Consider the following 23,919-nt stretch of genomic DNA (forward strand, 5'->3'; position numbering starts at 1 on the left):
CGGGGAAATAATTATTTAACAGCCCACAGTACAGCAGGCACACGGAAAGCCATCCTGCCTCACTTTCAAATACAAACCTCTGATCACTCGTGTCTGAAAGTGCGCAAACATGGCCCCACCGAACTCCCTTCCAAATTCCACGTTGCAGCAATCCAGCGTGCCGAAGGTGGTCAGGTCTCCCGGATGAGAGCACTGCAAGGTGATGCTCATGTTTATATGCCAGGAAGAACCCACCCGATGCTCTGCAATATTTGATGTGAAAAAAGACGACTGTAAATCAGGGCTTTCATCAAATACAAGACAATCCAAGTGCTAACACTGACGCCTGCAACAGAAACTGCTTTCTGAAGGGTTAAAGGGACCAAGCGACATTATTTTGGCAGCTATAAGGAAGAAAACAGTTTCACCACATTTCTCTCTAGTGGCCTCATCTTTCTGTAACTGTGAAGTCCCTCTGGGAGGAGTTACAGAGGCAAGCACCTTTGCAGTCAGCCAGCTGGAGGGGACCAGATGTGCACACAGAGGGGACCCCAGCACACAGCTCCCATGGCTGTTCTGCGGACTAAACACACTTGTATTTTTACATTGAAACATGAAGGGGAAGAGACATGAGAACCAGCCGAGATTAGTATGCGAGGAAGTAGCAGCTTCCAAGCATGTCTGGTGTGGAGCATTTGTGACACTGAACTAGACAGCTCTCAGGCATCCCTCCACAGCAGCCAGGCTTCGCTGCTCCTCATTTTGCCTTGGAATGCAAACCTGAAAAGCAGAAACCAGGTTTGCTGTTGTTACCACTAAAGGGTTAACTGAAAAATATTTCTGTTTTTTTTTTTAAAACAATATACATCCACATGCCTGGTTACACCACCTGATGAGGCTGCATGGGTAGTTTTCTGCAAGCAATAGCTTCTCCTGTGACATGTGCTGACTGATGGGATTTTTTTTTTATATATATATATATATATTTTGTGCTGATCTCAGTTTGACGTTCTTATCTGCACCACAAGCTGAATGGTGATCAGTTTTCTGTACTGAGGCTGTAGAGAGCATGAGATGCACGCAGGAAAGTTGTTTTGTGCATCACTTTTACTTCTGCTCCAGCAGAAACGTCACATCTCTAAAACTTCTGCTATCCGGAGACCTGAGGACCACGAGCCATGCTCTCCCATCTGCTACAACTGCAGATCAAAGACAGTGTGAAGCAGCAAGTACAAAAACTGAAGTCTGCCTAAGCTCCCGAGAAGACCTATTGCTGTATGAGCCTGCATATAATGGCAACGGGCAAACAGCTACATGGCACAGATCCTGCTCTGTTCTGGTACTGTGGCATGAGAAGCTGGATGCTCAGCTTCAGCCAGAGAATCACTGCTAGGCAAGACCAGCTGACAGGTGATTTAAAGCATCCATTAAAATATTTGATATTTTAATATTTGATGTATTATATTTGATGTATTTTACACATCACCTTCCCAGCTAGGGAAGGAGGCAGGTCCTCTTTGGGAAAGTCATCGCTACACCTAGCTTGGACATAGAGGTGGCAGGCTCAGGCAGCAAGCACACTTCTGATCCAGATTTGTCCCGCACTAAGAGGCAGGGTAGAAAAGGCTGCTTAAAAAAATTGCCCAGGTGTTCTGTGACTGGAATAGTAAGGGCAGGTTTCTGCATCTGCAGGGTATTTTTCATCTGCCTCAGTTATTCAGAAGACCACCTTAGGTAACAAGCATAGCACAACTTTCTTTGAACTTGGGTTGCTGGGTTTTTTCCCCCCCCTTCTGAATTGAGATATCTGCTACAGCTTAAACGAGCAACTCGGTATGATAAAGAAACACAATGTTCAAGCCCAACTATGAAACAGCTACCTCAAAACCCAAGTACTGACCTGAAGCTGGCACCGAGCTGAGAGTAAAGGAGGCGTTTCCTGGTCTAAAAATAAATCAGGAGTCCATACTATATTCTTAAATATGGTTTAATACTCTTCTCCATTTCTGTACATCACAACACCAAGATATCACTGCTTGGGATCTCTCTGCAGAGGCTATATAGTATGCGAAGGCTAGGATTTTTCACCCCCGTTTAACGTGTTTGTATGTGTAAGTGTAATACATATCAGTATATATTGATATACACATCAATATATAATGCAATATATATCACTGAAGAGAACACATTGATTAAAGAAATACAAAAATTTGGCATCATTTCCAAACTTAAATAGTAAAAATAAAAACTACAAAAAAGGAGCTGCATACCCTAATGTATCATGTGAAACAACAAGCAGTATATTCAAAAATGTAAATTTACATCCAATTTTTCTGGTCTTGTCATGTCACATTAGACCCATTTACAATGGCAAAATCCAGAACATACCGCTGTGAAGACCGCAAATGTGCTCAAACCTGGGTTTGCGCAGATCTACGGTGAACCCAGTCACACCTTCCATGAGAGATTCCAGCTTTGATGTGAAAACAACAGCAAAGCCATCTGCCAGGTTATAAACCAGGGTTAGAAATTATATTGCTCACAATGACAGTAATTTTGGACCTCAAAGAACAGCGTGGCAGAAATTTTAAGACAAGCTCCCCCTCCATTCAAGTGAAACAGGATTATCAGAAAAATAGGCAGGTATGCAACTTGGAACAGAAGCTGCTTTTGACCGATGCACCAGGAGTGACAAAGCCAGTGAAGAACAGACCTACCAGGCACTACGATGTCAGAGTGCCCGTCAGAGAACCCAGTAACCCCCAAAAAGAAGACTTGTGCATTATCTCGTGCCAATGTTCACTTCACCCTCTGCCTGCAAGACCATCTGAAAAACCCTTAGCCATTTCTAGTAGGTTGAAATGCATTCTATATAGCAGGCATGACAACAAGCTTTCTTGAGTCTTGATGCAAGCAGAAGTTTTAACCCATTAGGGCGCATTAGAGTTCAGCATCAGATTTACAGGACACTTGTGAGCCAATACAACAGACTGCCTTAGTGCTGGGAGATGGATGTCCCCAGTGGGTTGTGCTAATGTTCAACGTATTGGTATCAAATGTTCCAAATGCACCAGTACTAAGGTTTCAGTCAAGGTCTCCACTTACTAATTATTCCTGTAAAATACCCGCTTCCATTAAAGAACTATGGGTTCAAATTCACATAATCAAGGAAATGTTACGCAGTCCTAAAGCAAAAAGAAAAACTTACTGAGGAACAAAACAAAGCAAAGTGTACCTTACTTCACTTAAATCGCATGTTTATTTTTGTCAAGACTGAAAAAAAAATCCTGAAGGCTGCACTGTTCAAATCCAAATTAAGCCCAAGACTTCAGCAGCATTTTCATTGCAATCAATGAAGTGCATTTCCTAGTTTGTAAGAACAGTGCTTCTGCAAATAGATTAAAGCACATTTGGCTGGTAAGCCTCCCCAAACCATCTGAATTTGCAAGCCACACGTTATAAGCTAGCACTCTAGGTAAGTGCCTTCTCATTCTTTTGAAGAGAATGAATAGCTCCAATTTCATTACATTTCTTCTTCTGCAGTCTAAGCCGAGAATGCCATGTAAATGGGTCAACGTTGCTGCAAAATGCAGCAATTGATTTCTCCAATCAAAGTAAAAAGAAACAAACCAGTAGGATCTTACTTCTATTAATTTTTGAAGGAAGAGGTTTACAGCAGTTAATGTATCATGAAGGTTAAAAAAATCATTTTCATAAAATACAAGAGCAACCAATTTCACCATTGAGTAAAAGTAAAAACTGGGATTCTTTTTAAATTAGTCCGAAGTGGCATATAGGAACTTAGTAGTTTGCTGCTGTACTGACACTATGACAAATCAAAGTGTAGGGTTTTGCTTTTTTAAATCCAATGCTTGTGGATCAAGTTCTGGAAATGTTCCAATTCTAAGGCAGGGATCTGTTGTGTTTTCCACCATGAGTTTGCTCCTTGGGTTGGATGCTGGAGGGGCGAGGCACGTTTTGCCAGACCCAGGTCGACTACCTAGTAGTCATCAAGGTCAAAAAATTCATCGTCTCCTCCTTGGTATTCCATTCCCTGGAAGTCCACTCGGTACCGCAAGATACCTGGTAAAAACAACACGCTTTAGCTTCTTTGAAATTCAAAGAGCATTTTAAGCAGTTTACTGAGCCCTGTCTGCACGTCAAGAGTTTCTCAATTAAATTTTCAGAAGCTGACTTAGCACTTGTATTGCGAGATGGGCTCAAACTGACAAATGACAGCAGACATGCAGCTAGAGTGAAAATGCCACATCCATGTTACAGCCTGATGTAATTTATTGCCAGAAGGAAGAAATACCTACCTGCCCACCCAGCACAGACCAGCTTTCTTCTGGAAAAGCCAAGCCTATTCTAGGATGACTGTATCTCCAAAAAAAAAATATACCAGTAACAGATCCTTTGTCCTAGTATAACTGCTCAGACAAAGGCCTATCAATTAAATTCAGAAGGCAGCTGGCACTGAAGTAACTTTTATAATAGAGTAAAAGCAGTATTTAGTGGCTGTCTTCCTGGACTCTTCCCACCCCAAACACCAACCTGGGTTTCTGGGAAGCCTTTATCCCTGGAAACATTTACTTAGGTGAAGGGTATTCAAGGAGTATTTCAAGTCTACAGGGAGCATGGTAGCAAAGAGTACCCCACCATGCAAAGAGGCTGGATCTGGCAGGACAGGAAGGATTCCTGGAATTATAAACCCTGAAAACTTAGAAACCTGTTGCTCCTTATGCAGCCAAACAATTCAAGCTTGTTTCCTTCTGATCAGTGTTCTTTGGCCCCTAGAAATTCCTCTTTACAATACACTCATCTCTATTTTACATCCATCAACCTAAACACAGTAAGTGGCAACACTTAGCTTATCAGCAAATAAGCAATAGCTTTGCCCTGGAATCACTAGTCTGCAGAGAACAAGGTGCATGGCAGGTGTTTTTGCTCTACCCTGCTAATGATTTTTGTCAGACTGAAGCACATGAGCTATCTGCATCTCTGCCAGACTTAACTGAAACTGGTCAGTGAGTTCAAGAGAAGGACTGAAGGATTTCAGAAGCCTCATTTCTCCATGAAGTTGGGCTAAAAATACTTTTATTTTGAAAAGAAGTGGAAGACCAGGGAGCAAAGTACAGGGAAGTTCTGAGAGATGAGTAACAGATATCCAACTGCTTCAGAAACTAGGCTGCTGTTTGTCATACACCACTTCTACACAGCAGGGCATGGTCTGCCACAAAACAACAGCGCAGAGACAGAGTGAAGCAGTTCACAGCCCTTCTGAAATTCAGCAGCTGGAAAGAAGGACAGTCCACCCTCTGAGCACTCTGAAGGACAAACGGATCTGAGGAACACAGACTGAAAGTGACAGCCCAGGCAGCAGCATCTTGCCGAATATGCAATGAATTCACCTGGACACCCCTGATGAACATGATAGGTTCTTAAACTGGTATCATGACTAATTGAAGAGTAATCTGTTTAGTTTTCCACTTGTGTTGGCACCAGATTATCAAATCAACCATTAAAAAACCCCATACATTTTTCTCTTGCAGTTTACCTCCAATTCCTCCAAATCCTTTCACAAATTGGGATCCTTCCTGTGATTTGTCTGTAACAATTTCCAATGTTGCTCCAAATTTCTTGTAGTTGTTTGCAAACCACTCCAGAAGGGGCATACTTTCTATCAGTTCATGTTCCTGGCCAGTCTATGTAGACATTTGAGGGGAAAAAAAAAAAAATAATAATAATAAAAAAATGTTATGGTCACTGCATGTTAGGTATTGAGAAAATTCATACCAGAAGTTGTCTTTGGCTTAAGCATCACCATGGTCTTTTCAGTCCTAAGACAGAGACACCAGCCTTCATGCTCCGCAGGCTGGAGCAGCCCAACACACTTGCCAGGGTCCAGGTGGTAGGCATTCCTGACACATCTGTATCAGACAAGTGCTGGCAAAAGCAGAAGGCTCCCGGTGCTAAGAAATTAAATATTGACAGGCCTTGTTTTGGGCCTCCATACTATAGAAGTTAGTGCAGAAGTGGGAGAGAAAATGCCTTGTTTATTCTTCTGCTCAACTGTCACCTCATGCTACACTATTAGTTTTCACTGTTTCTTTAGATTTGCTTTATACCCTGCAAACAGTCCATCGCCACTCATCTAACCAGGCACTGTTTACTCTAGGAAATACTGATCTAGGCAAATACAGAGGCAAAAAGCATAGTTTTTTAAGTAGAAGGTCAAGTGATTATTGGCATAGAAACACTACATCATTGCAGATAACATTGTAAACCTTCCGTGCACAGAAAGAATTAGCAATTACCCCACCAGGAGGGAAAGCACCTGGAAATGGCTACCCTGGCAGTCCTAATATGAGACAGAGATGGCCACCCTTTTTGCAAGGGACAGACTTTTTTGCCCAGCTTACTCCACAAAGTAATACAGCCCCTGACAGTAATACAGTCAGGGTTTTCTGACCTGTGGAGGCAAGAAACTCAGACAGTGAATGACAGATCCACATTTCAAATGTATCTAGAAGCAAACACTCCCTTGCACTTAAATCCACATCAGTTTCTAGCCTCACAGTTGTTTTGTACTGACCAAATCAGTGCACAATAAGCAGGGAGTAATGATTTGGGACCTTAGCCTGCATGTTGCAGGCTGCGTGTTGGTTGTGTTCTTGATGGTTTGATGGTGGTCAAAGACCCCATATTACCTGTCACTTCAACTCATTTACACAGCCTTGGAATTGGCAGCATTAAAGACTGGAGAAAAGCAAGTCTAGAACCCAGGGGTTACACTGAAGGTGAACAGGAAGAGCCTACCTGTAGTCTTGAAGTATCATCTGAGTGCCAGAAATGTCATCATGCTCACATGCTTGCGACAAACTAAGCTCAGATATTCAGAATGCTGCACCAGTACACCGAGATTAAATCTACAAGCCCCAAAGCTGAAATACCTCTTTATCTGTGAAGTGGGATTTATCCTTCTCTTGCTCTGGTGTCAAATACAGGATCTTCTCCTCTGAGAAGGGAGAGAAAAAAAAATTAGGTTGGATAAGACTACCAGGTGCAGGTTAAGGACAGCAAGAGACTGACAGACAGACAGCAGTTACACCACAGAGGGTTTGGTCATTGACACTGCTTTTCTTTCTAGCTGAAGCTCTATGGGAAACCAAAGAGGGCACACCAGTAGAGAGTAACAGATATCCAACTGCTTCAGAAACTAGGCTGCTGTTTGTCATACACCACTTCTACACAGCAGGGCATGGTCTGCCACAAAACAACAGTGCAGAGACAGAGTGAAGCAGTTCATAGCCCTTCTGAAATTCAGCAGCTGGAAAGAAGGACAGTCCACCCTCTGAGCACTCAGTAGGGTGGAGTTACAGTTACAGTAGAGAGTAACTGTAGCACCAAAACCAAAAAAAGGCAGAGGTCCTGCTGTAGGCATATGGTTTGTCTATAGTCAGTAAGAATTGTTTCTGGCCATAAGGGTCAAGTCAGTCTCCCTTCTCTAATGCACTGGTATCACACTTATTTACACAATTGAAAGGCAGGTTTCATGCTAGCTCTGTGACAAGCTGCCACCCCAGCACTGCAATTCTTTCTCCACAGTGGAAGCTTGCTAGTTTCAGACTTTTGCCCCAGCATAGCTGGGAAGCTGCAAGTTAGTGACCTGCCTACACAACATCCCCTTGATCAAGTCCTTAAAAGATCTACATAGGGAGTTCCTCCAGCGTTCCTTCCTAATCTATCCAAGTGAGATGGCTTAGGTGTTAAACCCTCATGGACCTTTCAGTCTCACAGAAGCGCCACCTACCCTCCGTGCCTTGGCAGTGCAGAACGTATCTCATTATATCCAGATTTTCATATACTATCAGTATCTCTACGGCTCCCATTTCCAAAGCTTTTAGTGTATCTTCAACGCCAAAACAGTACTTCCCTGTGTCCTGACTGATTTCGTCGAAGTATCGTCCTGCAGCCAGGATACAAAGAAAGAGATTGTCATGAACACTGATCATGCCACATGGATTTTTAACAAGCCTGATTTGAATGCAAGAAGAAACAGGAAAAGGAGACTGCAATGCTGCTGAAGGAAGCAAGGGATACAATAACATGTCAAAGCATGTAATTTAGAACATTCATTGGCAGAAACTCAACTCCAAACACTGCCCTGTCAGGAATCTCACTCCATTAAAAGGCTTACCTTTGCTATGAAACAATCAATCGGACTAACCCACCAGACACTACTTCACTCTTCTCGGTGTAAGGTAGCTACTGTTACTATTGTCCTCTTGTGCTTTCAAATTAGCAATGTATGTCTGCTGACAGTCAAACAAGGGATCATTTCTACTGCCATCTTAAAACAAAATAAATCTTAACTCTCATCTTGCTGAAGATGCAAACAATCTGAAGAGATATTTTTTCCCCTCCCACCCAAATGTCACCAGAAGGCCTGAAACTAAGGCAATCTCTGATGAAGAGATAAACAGAGAAGATCTGAGAAGTTTGGTGGGAAAAAAAAAAGCCAACCACACAAAAGCCTCCCACTCCTTAAAGTCTCATTAAGTCCTGCAGCATTTGAGAAGGTGTCCAGGTATTAGAAAGAATCACTACAAGTCATGCTCTGCTCAACTCAGAAAGTATTGCAGGGCTGAGGTGGCACACAAAGGCATTACCAGGAGGTCTTAAGCAAGATCAGCACATTCAATCAAGCATATTTGGCTCAGGAGAAGGCTGAGCATGAAGTCACATACCTATTAGTTTCTTCTCTTGAATGAATTTCACATTGGAGAGGACCTCAGTTGACAACTCAATTGCTTGATTGAATCCATTTTCTCCTCCATATGAAATGTCAACTAGTTTGAGCACTTTAGATTGCAACCGCTAAACAAGAAAAAGAGGAGACATGAAAAAGAGTCTATTACACAGCACTGCCATAATACTTACTTCATAAAGCCACAAGAATAAACCTGGCAAGAGTCACAGCATTAATCTATTTTGCTTCACTTGCAAGCAGAGGTTCTGAGTCAGAGGGACCTCTGAATGCTTAATATTGAAGCACAATTTTCAGGCAACAGTGCCAGAGAAATTAGGTTTAGTGGAGTTTAAGTCCAATAAAACTTCTACTTTAGATTTGGGAACACAAATAACATGAACATCAGTTCCAAAGTGGGGAGGACAGATTTCTTATTAGCACCATTACTAAGAAAAGGAGATCTTACCTCCTTGCAGGAGGTATTAGGAAAGGGAGACCTCTCTAGGATACATCAGATTTTTAGTTTTAATCAAACTTAAGATACCAAAGTTACATTCCTCCTGAGACGCATCTTATACCAGAGCTACTACTAATATCACCATGTTACTACTGACAGCTTAAACATTTGGGCTTTGCCAGAAAAGGCCACTCACCTGATCAAACATGTCAGATTGACTTAATTCAGTTTTGAAGTCAGCTGATCCAGCTAAAACGAGACCAGCCACGTTCACCTTGTCGCCAGAAATGAACAGTTGCACAGCCGTCTCTGCTACCTTCCTTACATAGTTGTGTCGTTTTTCCATTCTCAAACGAGCAAAACGCAAGGCAGACTGACCTCCTCTACCTTTACAAGAGAACAGATGTGAGGTAGCAATCTGGAAGTAATTTCATTTCAGGAAGGTTATTAGTACATGGTCCCAACTGGGCCTTGAATAACTGAAGCCAAGGGCAGATGCAGCCTTCAGAATTAGTTTGCCACAAGCAGAGCCAGGGGCACTCACTGAAACAGCAAGTGAATAAAGAGCATTCACTCACAGCAAGAGATTTTTCTCCATGTATCCCACAGAGGAAAATATGTTGAGTGTTTTTTTTCTTTTTATACAGACTCACAACTCTCTATAGAAATTTTGAACATCTGCACACATTTTCTATGTCCTGTACCTTCATTAAAAGCAATTTCCTTTGTTACACTGCTCACATACCTTTCTTGCTGATGCAATGCATCCCAGCAGTCTCTGCTGCAGAAACTTACTGGGGAAGACGTTTCTATTTCCTTTTGTCCCATCCTAATCTACAGAGGACGGTAAACCTGGAGTAGCTAACAGATAATTTGCTGATTTCATCAGTGGCTCACTACAATACAGCATTGTATAGTGGAACTAGAATTTTGCTTGCTTCGTTAGGCTTCTTGCAAGGAACAGGCTTCTTGCAAGGAACAGGCTTCTTGCAAGGAACAGGCTTCTTGCAAGGAACAGGCTTCTTGCAAGGAACAGGCTTCTTGCAAGGAACAGGCTTCTTGCAAGGAACAGGCTTCTTGCAAGGAACAGGCTTCTTGCAAGGAACAGGCTTCTTGCAAGGAACAGGCTTCTTGCAAGGAACAGGCTTCTTGCAAGGAACAGGCTTCTTGCAAGGAACAGGCTTCTTGCAAGGAACAGGCTTCTTGCAAGGAACAGGCTTCTTGCAAGGAACAGGCTTCTTGCAAGGAACAGGCTTCTTGCAAGGAACAGGCTTCTTGCAAGGAACAGGCTTCTTGCAAGGAACAGGCTTCTTGCAAGGAACAGGCTTCTTGCAAGGAACAGGCTTCTTGCAAGGAACAGGCTTCTTGCAAGGAACAGGCTTCTTGCAAGGAACAGGCTTCTTGCAAGGAACAGGCTTCTTGCAAGGAACAGGCTTCTTGCAAGGAACAGGCTTCTTGCAAGGAACAGGCTTCTTGCAAGGAACAGGCTTCTTGCAAGGAACAGGCTTCTTGCAAGGAACAGGCTTCTTGCAAGGAACAGGCTTCTTGCAAGGAACAGGCTTCTTGCAAGGAACAGGCTTCTTGCAAGGAACAGGCTTCTTGCAAGGAACAGGCTTCTTGCAAGGAACAGGCTTCTTGCAAGGAACAGGCTTCTTGCTTTTCACTATGGTTTGCATGCAACACCATCAGATGCAAACTTTAAAGACACTGCCAACTGGTATTACTACTTGTGCTAGTAATATTTAGTTAAGACTGTCCCAAAACCAAGTAAAGGGTCAAGTGCACCAAGAAATAAAAAGTGCCACTTTAAGAAGATCAACTGCATATTACAGTGATTAATTAATTTTGACAGAAGGCTCAGACTAGAGGCTTTGCTGTCAGGTTTCAGGGGAGCAAAGAATTGACTAGAGCTAAACACCTACAGGCCAAGTTCCCTGCTTCTACCCTCACATCCCACCCTGCAATATTCTGCTGCAAACAGCCTAGAGATAGACTACTGCATTACCATGCTTCTTTGGAAGATCCACAGTGAATTTGTGCAGGACTTCTCTTGTGTTTCCTTGAAGAGTTCCAAAGAGTGCACCGCTACCATCTATTACAATAAAGCCAAACTTGCTGTCGTCGGAAAGCAGTGCTGTAAGAGCCTGGAACAGAAAACGATGTCAGCAGTAAGCACCAGTTTATTAAGGACCCTGGTTCAGAAAGGCTACCAGAAACAACACACCTCAATAAATTTTACTTCCGTAGGTGGTCATCGCTATTTTTTACAAATAAACGAGAGGAAGAGCAGCAGATTCAGGAGTTGAGACTATCCCAGATTACTATCTCACACAGTGCTGCCAAGAGCAGAAAGAAAACTAATGCTTAAGCTTGATAACTCTTTTCACAGCATTAGCAGTTCATCACATGACATCACAGGCAGGTGTGATAGCAAAACCCTAAAGACTGGCTCTCAGAAGTGTTAAGTGAAACAGATCACACCTCTACAAGGCTGCACCACCTCTCCAGTTGGCAAAACTGGAAGAGTAATTTTCCTAGCACTCCAGCCAGGAAAGCAGAACTTGCTTAGTTCACTGATCAGGATATTTGTCAGTTCAGTTTTATACTACAAAGCACCGATACAGACTTTCAACTTGCCCACTACCACAAATACTGTCTTGCTGCACCTGCTGACTTCAAAAAGTCCCAAAGGTAGAATGATGAAATCTACAGCGGCTCTGACAAATTCAACCTTACAAAGCAGAATTATGCAACGGCAGCATAACTATGCATTAACTGGCTATAAAGACAGCCATAATATTTGCTGAAAAATGAAGTTATCCTTCAATTTTCTTCCCTTTAGAAAAGGCAGCAAAAATTCATCCTGTAAGGTCATTTAAGTTGAGTAACAACTAAAGCACTGCTTAGTATCAAGGCTTTTGAGTTACTTTTGTCCAATTTCCTACCCAGCCCTGGTTCTGGTGGTGTGGGACATCCACAACTACCCAAACTCCGCACATCTTTGAGAGAATCTGTCAGCTACTGTTCCCTCAAGGGCAGCCTGAGCAGGTAGGCACATTCAGCACACACACACACTCTTCCATTCACTTATACATGCCCAATAAATGTAAAAGCAAGAATCCTCTTTCTGGCCAGCAAAAACACATTAGAAGGATGGAGAACTTGTCAAATTCAGATTGTTTTAAGTCACCAGTTTAATACTGAAAGAGCGATGGTGGTGGTTTACTGCACAGGATCTTTAACTGCCTGCATGCCTGCCAGCTTGATTATTGGGCTGAATTGAAAGAATAAAAACCAGTCATCTTTATCCAAAATCTACACAACCAAGTCTACAGCTTTCAAGCTTAAAAGAAGCAGACACTAAGGTTTAATGGAATCTACTGGCCAAAATAAATATTCTGTATTAATTCCTCAGCAGTGGGATGAATGAGAGGAGGAAGTGGCATATTACATTGCAATCTATTTAACTGGGACAGAGCCAAGCAAATCGTGTGACTGGAATGAATGCTCCAGCCAAGGTATCAAAATAAGTCATTGTAAATCCTACCCTTCAGACACACATCAGGGTTCATATCCCTCTTGGGAAGTTACTTTGGTTTCACACAGGCAATAAAATATCTAGAGGAAATCTTATCAGATACTCTTGCCAGGCAGCAGATGACTACAGCTCTGATGTTCTTGATTCCCTCTTATTTTAATAAAGTATCCAACAATCAGTGATTCCCCCAGTTTCCCCTTCATTAGTTCTATGTCAGCAATTCCACTGTTTGACCTATCAAGCACAAAAAAGGGACTATTGCTTTTATTCTGTTCCTTCAGCCTGGGCCGAGTTTCCTCTTTGCAGCTTCAGCCTAAAGGTGAGATCACATCCTTTTTCTGCTCCTTGACATGTCCTCACTTTCATAGGAAATCTGTTGATGTACTGAGCCAGATGCCCTATCTGTTGATTTCTAGTGGCATGTTGGGGAGAACCACTGGGTTAAGAGCACAGCTCTACAACCAAATGAGATAGACAAATCAGGACTTCAGTGCTAATATTGCTCAAGATAGTATACAGTAGGCTTTTACAGCTAGATTTGATTCTGCAGTGCAGACAATACCAAGTAATAATCACATACTCAAAAGACACAGGAGAGCAAACAGCCAATGGAAAAAAAGTGCCGTAATAATCACATCATCAGTAGTAGCAATTAGCACAAATTCCTCTCAAGTTATTGCCACTCTTGCTGAGCAATGCTACACACCAGCAAGAGTGTATTTACAGCTACCTCCTGGGAACAGCCCGCTGGGCAGCAGCTACTGTTTCTGTATTGAATCAGTGCCCTGAGGCAGTAGCTGCAGCCAAGACCAAATTAATCCCTTTCCTCATAGGGTAGAAGGCAACCCACCACTGTCCACCCACTGCCAACAACTGCAGGGACAAATATCTCCCTTGGCTTTGCACCTCTGGCTCTCTCCTGAATTCTCTTATTTACCTCTTGCTTTCAGTTGCCTATGGACACGTGGGCTCAGCAGAACTCAAGAGCTGTACTTGTGCACAGTTTTGTTATTCCTGATAGGTCAAAGATGTATTGGGATTTCATCCTTGGTGGGGAGACAAAATAATAGGGATATACCTCACCTGTGCAACAAGCATACCTTTACTTCCTGTACTCCTCCTACCCTTTGAAACCCAATCATGGATCAGATCTCCAAAAACCCAAGCAAACAAGCGGAACTACATCACTGAAGGGCCTGTCAAGCCCATATCATATGGGTTTGATGACAGGCAATTAAGTCTCAGTCCACACATTTATCGTGGTGAACGCTATGGATGTGAAAGGCAGTCAGTCATCTCCTACAAATATTGAGACCTCTGCAACTGCCAGCAGAGCCAAAACAGACTTAGACACAATAAATTGACTTCATGCAGTCAAGATGAGTGTAATCCACATTACTTTAAATATGCCTCAAACCATTCATTTAACTAAGATAAGCAGATGTTGGATAAAAATAATCCCACTTTACCCCAGACAGATTAGGCACATGCCAGTTCTCCATCAAGGGCCTCAGTTAACAAATCTGATATCAAGACTGGCAACACTAATATTAATCTTGGCATTACTTTAAGACCTGGCTTGGAATAAGATCTATGGGCCTCTAAGGGTAAGAAAAAAATTCTGCCTCCCATTACAGAGAAAAGCTTATGTCTGTGGGTTGCACAAACTCAGCAGTTACTAGCTGGGCCATGAAGTCAGCTGTAGTAGGAGCTGGACAATATCTCAGCTGCTTTGAGCAAATATCACACATTTCTGAATACTAGCCGGTCAGAAGCCATCCAGTGGGCAGCAGGATGTCTTAATTAAAGCCTGCTGTTCTATAAGCTGTGGACTCAAGCACACCAAGGATTGTTCCAGTGAGTCTAGCAAAGCAGTCTTACTTTGACTACTGCAAGACCAGCAGGCAATAGGAGACTTCTTACCTCTGTGTGGAATTTGTTGTCACACAAGTACAACGACGTATTGATTGGTTTGAAAGGTTCAAAGTCAATGTTGACTTTCTTCTCTTTTCCTTCTTCTGTCACAATTGTTCCACAGTAAACAACCAGACCATTTGGAGGTACTACAAAGGACACAATGCAATTTTAGATCACTAAGAAATGCTGTAAGCTGTACCTATCACAAGCTAACTACTAGACCTTGAGACTTAAGACAGAGTTGAAATTGAAGTTCCCAAGTTTTTTACTTTCCATTTCCCCCAACTCATTCCCTCCCAGATCTCTACAACAGAAAACAAAATAATTTAGTGCACCTATACTGAACAGCTTAGAACAGGAAGCTAAAGGTAACACTGATGGAAAGACTTGCAACAAAGCTGCAAGAACATGTACCTGTCTCTTAAACCCATGAGCTTGCAAGCTCATAGGATCCAGAAAAAGGCTGAACATCCCCATGAGGCTTCCCTAGCTCTTATACAGCAATTTATAGACTGACCAGCAAAATGAAGGCCACTTGCCAGTGTAAAGGCAGTAGCAATGAACTCTTCCAGTACTCGTTTTAGATAGCCTGGGTCTATTTCCTCCCAGAATGATGGTAGCTGTGTAGTGGCATGCATAAGGCATACATAAGTTTCTGCTTGATGGAAAACCACTAGTTTAATGCCAATCAATTCTTGTGGAACAGGTCCTAAGGCTGACCAAGTTTAGAAGAGTCAGTACTGCTAAGGACAGAATCTTGAGCCTGCTCACCAAAGACAAGGGCCATCCTACTTATTCTAGTCCCAAGATCTACCCTTGAAGTAGTCATCCTGGGCAACATACCTGGAATATCAGTGCAAAACAGCGGTACAGGCCAACAGATTTGATTAGCAGAAAACCGCATAATGCAGAAACTTAAGGCTGTTTCCAAGCAAGGGAAGTTTGCCAGCATCCATACAAGCTAGAAGTTACCTTTGTTATAGAGTTTCAGTCTTTGCTGTACAGATGTAATGGCTCCCAGTACTGAAAGGCGATTCACTCGAGACTTAATGTTGGAGGCGGTGCCAAACTCATCCGCTAACATTTTTGCCACTCGTGAAATCTGGTCTTTGGGGGGAATGATCAACGATATCATGCTGGTACCATTGCTGAGAAAGGAAAAAAGAGGGGTTGTGAGCAGCCACCAGCCAAAGCAACAAGTGTATTCATACCATATTCCATGCACACAGCTCTCTCCTCCCTCCCCCTGCCAAGGATAATTCACTTCACTGTTATTGGTGTAACTCCCCTTCTGCTGGACAATAATGGAAGAGAAAACAAAACAAAACAGGCTCTTCAAGAGGATTCGACTCCATAACCAAGTGCTTAGTAGAGGCTAACCTGAACAAGTCCTCCAAAAGCTGCTTGTTTAACCTGGGATACTACTCCGGAAAAAAGAACGTATGTACAAGCTAAGGGCATGTAAGCAGTCCCCAGCAGAGAATATTTAAAACAATGCAGCCACATAATTTAAGGACATTTTTAAGCCCATTCCATTTGTTCTCAGACAGCTGGAGCACTAGCCACCCCAAGTGCGGTTTTAACACTTTGTTTTCCTCAGATTAAGACAGAAAAATGAACTGGAAGGATGCTTTTGTAGCAGTTAGTCTCTTCTACTTTCCCACTAGCACTTTGCTTTATAGAGAAGCCCACCAACTCTGGCAGCTGCTTTAAATAAAGCATGCCTAAGTACATGATCGCTAGCTCAGAAGCACCAACCCCAGGCACGGAGTCAGGAGATAAGACCCCACAAATCACAGAACTGGCTTAAATTAAATGAAAAAAGTAAGCTTGATACTCGTTTTTCCTATGGCTTTGGGGTGGATCCTGCAGAAGTCTTAATCCCCAAAGCAGCCTCATGGTTCAAATCCATCCAAAGCCAAAACAAAAAAATCAGGGAAGTTTCTGTCTGCCTTCCAGCAGGTACCTCCCATTTGCCATTGAAGTATCCCAGATGTCTGAAGAACTGCTGCTGCATTGTCTCACATTTAACCCAGACCTCATACTTCACATTAGAGTAATGGCATAAAAATCAAATGCCTCATCGTGTCCTCTAGCCCTGTCAAGGGCAAACCAACTAAGCTCTGTGGAAAAAAATATCTACTCAGGATTCTGAGTCAGAGCACCAACAAAGTGATTTTCAGCCATTAAAAAAAATGGGTTTTGCTCTTTTACACTTCTTATGGCAGGACAAGGCAAATGTAGTACCTGCCTACTGCTGTTTCCGATAGTCATGCACCAGCATCCTGCCTCAAGTGTTTGGGCTACAGAGACAGCAGGGAAGTGCTTTAAAAAGCATCACTTCATTAGCCTCTTTACAAAAGTTGTACAGACCTCTTCCAAAGATCTTCAATTCAGGCCAAGTTGAAACAGATGCTGGTAGGTCAAATAAGTCCCTGACCTTAAAGACAACTAATTGGTTTTAATATCCAAGATCCCCATACACACTAATCAAGAAAGTCACAGAGACACTTGCACACATTATTCCCAGAAGGAGCTTTGAGCCATGCTGACAGCTATCAGACTTCCAGGTCACACCAGCCCAGAATACTCCATATACCACTCAATTAACGCAGTTAGCTACCCCAGTGAATGGCACAAGCCTTAGGGGAGATATAATGGCCTATCATTCCCAGCAGGCTCCTTTGAGTAAGAGGCTGATGAGAATGAAAGCAAGTCCTCCTGACTTTTCTGAAAGTAGCACTCTTGAGGCAAGCTCACACAGTTCGTTTCTTCCTCTGAAAGAGATTCTCAGACTTCCCAGAGATTAGAAAGCTCTGCACATCATGCCTAACTTGCTGCATGAACTAAGGGCATCCCAATGTGGCAGGTGGGAGATGGGACCATTATGCCCCTTGGGTTCTCCATGGCTCTCCTGCTAGGAAGAGATTTCATGCAATTTTTCCTGTATTGAGGACAGAGGGGAAAGAGCAGACAGTGGGCTAGGGGAGCAGGAGGGAATAGCAAGTAGGAAGACCAGGTGTGCCCTCCCAAGACCAATTCTTCAGTAAAAAAGCACTTGTAAAGCTACCTTCAGTTTTTCAAATGCAAGCCACCCCTCAAATCCCAGCCCCTGGCCTTGTGTTAGGTACCACTGCCCCAGAAACACTGGCATTAGCAGAGCCACAGGCCAGAGCACAGCTGTGTACTGTGAGCCAGCTGGACTGTAGCAAACCCACACCTTGAAGGGGCCACCATAACTGGTGATTATTTATATTACACACAGCGTCTTATCTATAAGGCAGAGTCACGTGTGTCAGTCAAATCACTGTTCCCTAGGAACACCCTGCCCATAGCACCCTACCTGAGGTAATACAGCGGACTTCACAAGCCCTCGTGATTTATTACTGCAAACAAATAAATGAAAAGGGTGTCTTAGATGATGCATTCTCCCTCATTTAAGCCTCAAACTAGTTTAATACAGCATAGTACTGTGCTTGGTCCAACCCTTCAGTAAATTCCAGCCTGAATTTATATCCATGTCCCAGAGAGGTTGAGACCAGCAAGATACCAGCTGAAGCAGATCTGCACTCAAGTGACCAGGATGGCTGCAGAACTCCTTCACACACCACTAAGACCTTGTTATCCCACCACAGGGAGTGATCTTCCCCTCTCAAAACAAGCTTTGTACCTGTATGTGATCAGGTACCTGTATGTGACCTTGCAGGATGGCAAGGTCTAAAAAAAAAAAAAGTGTGGTTGCTTCTGCTAAATTCACCACAATGAGACAAAATGTAGCAAAGAGTTTGTAAGAAAGCTGCTGTTCAAAAACACTACGAAAAAATAGGTTATTCTGCATAGTAATACAATTTTGAGGTTTCTTATCTTTGCAGCCACTGCGCCTGAAAAAGACAACAGGTATTTCTGAAAAATCCTATGCCTCCTCCTACTCCGCAGCTGCTAGATGAGCTGCACACCAGGTTCTACAGTACATTTACTCTGGGAACAAGGCAGGGGAAATCATGCTGACTACGACCTCCCGAAAGGGGCCTTTCCAAACAGCAGACCTCCAAAACCAACAGGCTGTGCGTGAAGCACATGGGACATTTACTGCCTGGCAGGCCATTGCCAACCACAAATCCCCTAGCGAGCACACTGCCAGACAGAACTTCATTACAGAATTGTTACAGTGAACAATTAAGTAATCAATCTGTCTAGATTAAGGGCAGTGCTCACACTGGCAGCTCGGGATCGAACGTGCAATGAGCTGGTTCTTCCCTGTATCATCCCCAGCACTCCTGCAGGAAGGATGCACCCGAAGCACTCCAGAATATATCCTGCTCAGCAGGATCCCGATTTCAAAATGCAGCATTGCTAAGAGGTTCCCCCCCCCGGTTTTAGTGCACCCAAGACAAATTATACTAGATCAGCTGGAAGCTAATCCTTTCAGACTGAACTGAGCCAGGAAGTTTTAAGCAGCTAGATACAGTTGCTGTCCCTATTCTGGGCTAAGGAGTGCCTGCACAGCAGCCACATAGCTGCCAATGTAATGCAAGTACGTGCATCAAGACCTGAAATGTTCAGAGATGTTTTCTTTGTAAGAAATTGGCATCCTGGATCACAGGACAGCACATGTGCCACTGCACAAGGGACTGGAGAGGAGAAAACAATTAAAAGCATTAAGGGCACCTGTCCACATACTACAAAGAAACAAGGGGGCAGTTAAGTGCCAACCTCTGGAAAGGTAGAAACACTTCACTGTCTGGGTACTATGGTTACTACTCACACTGTGCCAGCCCTGCCAGTAACTGGCAATTAGCTCAGATTTAGCATGGCCAGGAAGGTACCAGCATCAGGTATCTCTAGGATAGAAGATGGTGATCAGGGTTCCAACTCTGCTCCTAAACCACTGCAGGTGGGCCCCAACCTTGCTGCTACAACCTGCCAGAGAACTGGTTGGGGGAAAGAGGGAAGCAAAAACAAGCACGTTTTGCTCTCTTGAGACAGCAAGTTCTTTAGAAAAATTGAGGTTTATGGATAGGACAGCCTGTTCCATTATTAAAACTTCCATGTTACTACAGTTTGAATTTCAGACAACTGTACCACAAAACAAACAGCTTTCCCAGTCACAGAGAGGCCTAAGAGCAAGTGTTAACAAGTTATCACAGTAAGTGGCAGTGTGTGCAGTGCTGAATCATTGCTAACCTAGCCCCAAAAAGCTGAAGGGAAAAGTTTTGCCAATATTCCTGGCAAGCAGGTACTACCACATCCAAGCAGCTTGTTTTCCCTGCAAGATCTTCCTGCACTGCCTAAAAGGTATCATCCAACAGCATCTCACTGTGCCTTACAACAGCTGTGGTATTGCAGACCAAGAAGAGAACCATTGGGTTATTTCCAGAAGCAAGAGCAGGGATTTCACAGAAGACACTTAAACCAGCTAGATTGCTATGCCGAGTCCCAAGCCACGTTTGGCACCAGGAGCAGTGCCCACTGTGTACGTGTTTTATGGTTCAGCATGAGGAAGCCACCACAACAGAAGGCAAGTGCACAAAGCAAGCAGTGTATCACATTTGAAATCAGCTGCCAAGTATACCCCATGGATGGTTTTCATTACAGCTGGCAGTTAAGCCTCCTGTTCTGGGTGGCCATCTTCATCTACAGGGATTCAGTTTCTACTCTTTTGCCCGTCAGAAGGAACAGCTGAGCAGATCCTTAGACCTTCAGCTTTCAGCTGAAACTAGAAACTGGTCTAGTGGTTTCTAAAAGACTCCTACCATCTTATAGCATTATGTCAGTAAAATGGCTACCTGCAGGGCTGCATACCACACAAAAACCAAACCAGCAAGTACCAACTGTAGCTACCTTTGACTTGGCAGACAAGAGCAATCCCAACCAGAAGTCTGAGGAAGAACAGTCACTCAACCTGTCTCCTGGAATTTGGGATATGCACTGGCAAGGGAGAGCATTAATTTAACAGACATGCTATATAAATAGCAGTTAGCTGCCTATCCTGTGGTATCAGAGAAGACCTGACAAACAGCAGCTGAGCTGTAGTTCCACAATGAAACATTTTACACTAATAGCACACGTGTAATGTGGAGATACAGGCAAGGAAGGTCAGTCATTCTCTGTGACTCAAGATGAGCTTATTTTTACAGGGCATTAGCTTCATGAGTGTCTTGCTTTCCCCAGGAACCAAGGGCAGCACAAGGCCTATATGCGACTGCCAGAGACTGGCAGGAGCGTGGAGCAAACAGCTTTCAGATAATCTGACCTTAACTACATACCACAGCTAGGAAGCTTTCTATGAAATAACTGTTGCCACATACTGCTTCAAGCAGTGTTACCTTCCCAAGGTAACATCTTTTGGTCTCCATCCAAGAGGACTGCGGATTACTGGGCAGGCATCACATATACTGAGGAGCCCAAGCTGCCTGGACAGCCAAGACTACTGAAGTTATACGATGGCTAGACCAGTTCCATCACTGACACGTCCACAGACAGCTGCAAGACTGATGCAGTCTATGTAATCCAAGGCAGAATTTCACCAGGCACATACCACAGGTCCAAGAGAAGAGCACTACTTCTGAAAAAATACCCACATAGTGCTGCAGGCACATGATACTTCAGTGAAGGACTAAGTTGAAAGCACAGTCCACACAGGCAGTGATGTAAGTAAAAAATATTTGAGGTTTTTTTGATCCTGTATCTGAGTAGAGATGTTGAATGAAGTGCTATAAAAAGTAAGTGTCCTTTGGTATAGGCAAGTACAAAATTGCTGGTTTGGGTTCTCTTACAAACATAGGTCATTAGACACTCCCTATTCATATAAGCCCTGTATGCAACAGTGTTGACCTTGACTTAGGGAAGTTCTATGCATATGCTCTTACAACTTATGAATTATGGCTGTGAAGTACATAAACAGGTCATAGCTGTGCCCTTTAAAGACTTAATGTCTTTTTAATAAGACAAAGCCTTCATCAAATAGGAAGTGGCTCAAGTCCACTTGAGATGCCAAATCCAGAGAGATGACAGCAGATGCAAAAGCTACATGACTTCTTGAAATCCTGTCAGCCTGCTAGGAAAGAGCAGAGACAATCTTAAGAGTCTAGGATCCCCTCAGTGCTTCAGAGGCAACATCATCTGGAAGCTTACCCAAAGACTGCATCACCTGTGAGAACATCAGTTGAATGCTTTGCAACAAACAGCCAACATGCCTCAATTTAATTGCTGCTTGAGAAGCAACAGTTTTTTGTGATGTCTCCGTCAGAAATAGATGAAATCCCACTCCCTGTTCAGATGATGGGCTCAAAGCACAGCTCGAACAGGAGACAAGTGCTGCACGGATACCTAGACAGAGCACGCAACAACACTGGTTAGCTGACAATGGGACCTACCATTAGCTCCTTTGAAGTTTAATGTGAAGTTGAGCTGAAAGCCATGCTGTTGGCAGTACTTTTTACAGCATCATTTCAGCAAGAACCTCACAACCCTCACCTCAGAGGCAATTTGCATTTCACTACAGCATACACCAGAACTCTGGATCATCTACTGAAAGGTGACATCAATACAAGTTGCTCCTCAAAGGTTTCCAGGTCATCCAAAGAATGGTAATGAAGATACGGAAGAGACCAGTTCCCAAGCAAAAGTAAGGCAGAGATGACCTCTCTGGATCCAGTGCCACCTCGTAAGTACAGAAAAAGCATAGGATGGGGGCAGGGTGGATATGAGGGGAGGATTGGAGAGCTAGGAGACCAAGTCATTCTTTCCTCAAGAGTACTTTTCAGCATAAGCACTAATTGGAAAAAGTGAGTCCCCCCCTCCCCTGAGTCGAAGAAACACTCCAGGTAGCCAATTCCCCCATCAGTCTTTGAATGTCACCTCTATCCTGGACAAAGGAAAATCACTTAGCTGCACAGCATGAGGCCATGCAGCTATTGCCACCATGGCTCATGCAATGCCAAGCTCTCAAGCTGTAGTTCTGTCCCAGAGCCCTTAGACAGGAATCTTCTATCGCATCTGCCAGCATTACAGGAAGATTATATACAAAAAGCACTCTGTGTAACCAGAAACAGCTTGAACACAGACATTAAGACTGTCCTGAAAAGGTATTCTGCCCTCTTACCCTAACCCACTGACCTTCTCAAAGAGGAAAAGCCCCCAGATGCCAAGCAAGCTTACCATGTGCAAGCTAGGGAGCGAAGCACCAAGCCAGAACCCACCCTGGAAAAGAGAAGTGAGCCTGCTCTCCTCAGTGCACCCCCTGTTTCAGCAGCAAGGGAAAGCTTCCCACAGGGAGGCAGCAGATGGCTGCTTCAGCAAAGAAGCAGAGGCAAGACTGGCTAGTGTCTCACCAAGGGTCAGGCAAGGTAGTGCTTTCCCCCCCTCAGCAGTCACTGGCCTGCTGCCAGGATCTGCCTCCTGAGCTCAGCATGCATCACTCCCCAGGGACAGAAAGGAGGTGAGAGAAGAATCAGGTCACAGACCTCTTTCTCCACATAGCAGAGAGTTTGGCCAGGTATCACGTGTCCGAAGGCTGCACAGGTAGCAGGTAACAGCAAGCCCTTGCCCATTGGTCCAGCACGCACTACCTGCACAGAGGTCAGTGTAAGCAGCTCCATGCTCCAAGCTTCCTCCTGTCCCCAGCTGGAGCCAGCTCCGACACTGTGGCTGCTTCTCAGGCAGCCACCAGCACCCAGATCCCAAATCAGTTCTGCAGCTCCAGGAGCAGATCCTGACTTCATCCCATATTGCTGAACAGCATTGAATCAGCATGAGTAGATACTGCACACCCCACAGGGAAGGTGAATCAATGCCACTCTGAAATCCTTGGATCAAAGGCAACACATCACAAAACATAATTGCGTAGGCATGTTTTGAATAGGCCTTATTGGCTGCATCTGACCTCATGCAGAAAGTCCGGATGCCCAATTACTGGTAAGTGGAACAGACATTTCTGCACTTCAGACATTTGTGACTCACTGGGAGGCTCAGTTTTGCCACAGCTCCTCTGCTCTCCCTCCTCCCTCTCCAATTATTAATGCTCCAAGTTTAAAAGACTTGTTGCATTATGCTAATGGGCCAGTTGGGTACAAGATGTACACAGAGGGACTGAAGCAACAAATCCAGATGTGCTTGTTAAGATGTTAATGCCTCAGAGCTACACGGGAATAGGGAACTAACGGGGGGGGGAGGGGGGAATCCAGTTGCCACAAAGCCAAAAATGTCTGTCCTCTTTGGAGGTGCTCATTCCCATCTTCTACCACATCATTTGTCTTCAGCAGTCAGGATCTCATT

General features: G+C 43.8%; 1 protein-coding gene across 3 annotated transcripts in view; it reads right to left on the bottom strand.

The window, feature by feature from the left end:
* The window catches only part of ETF1 (eukaryotic translation termination factor 1), a 31,066-nt gene continuing 7,147 nt past the window's right edge, over positions 1 to 23,919 (bottom strand). For 2 of the 3 annotated variants that reach the window (XM_075510052.1, XM_075510053.1), the window contains 9 exons: positions 15,616 to 15,791; positions 14,650 to 14,789; positions 11,194 to 11,332; positions 9,385 to 9,575; positions 8,730 to 8,859; positions 7,793 to 7,948; positions 6,933 to 6,997; positions 5,537 to 5,684; positions 1 to 242 (listed from right to left, as the gene is read on the bottom strand). In XM_075510052.1, the coding sequence (XP_075366167.1) occupies positions 16 to 242; positions 5,537 to 5,684; positions 6,933 to 6,997; positions 7,793 to 7,948; positions 8,730 to 8,859; positions 9,385 to 9,575; positions 11,194 to 11,332; positions 14,650 to 14,789; positions 15,616 to 15,791 (1,372 nt within the window). In that variant the 3' untranslated portion in view covers positions 1 to 15. Of the gene's footprint in view, positions 243 to 1,948; positions 4,063 to 5,536; positions 5,685 to 6,932; positions 6,998 to 7,792; positions 7,949 to 8,729; positions 8,860 to 9,384; positions 9,576 to 11,193; positions 11,333 to 14,649; positions 14,790 to 15,615; positions 15,792 to 23,919 lie in introns of those variants that run through there. The other variant, XM_075510054.1, reaches the window with a different exon arrangement.

Source organism: Mycteria americana, chromosome 8 (genome assembly GCF_035582795.1).
Source record: "Mycteria americana isolate JAX WOST 10 ecotype Jacksonville Zoo and Gardens chromosome 8, USCA_MyAme_1.0, whole genome shotgun sequence".
Classification (NCBI taxonomy): Eukaryota; Metazoa; Chordata; class Aves; order Ciconiiformes; family Ciconiidae; genus Mycteria; species Mycteria americana.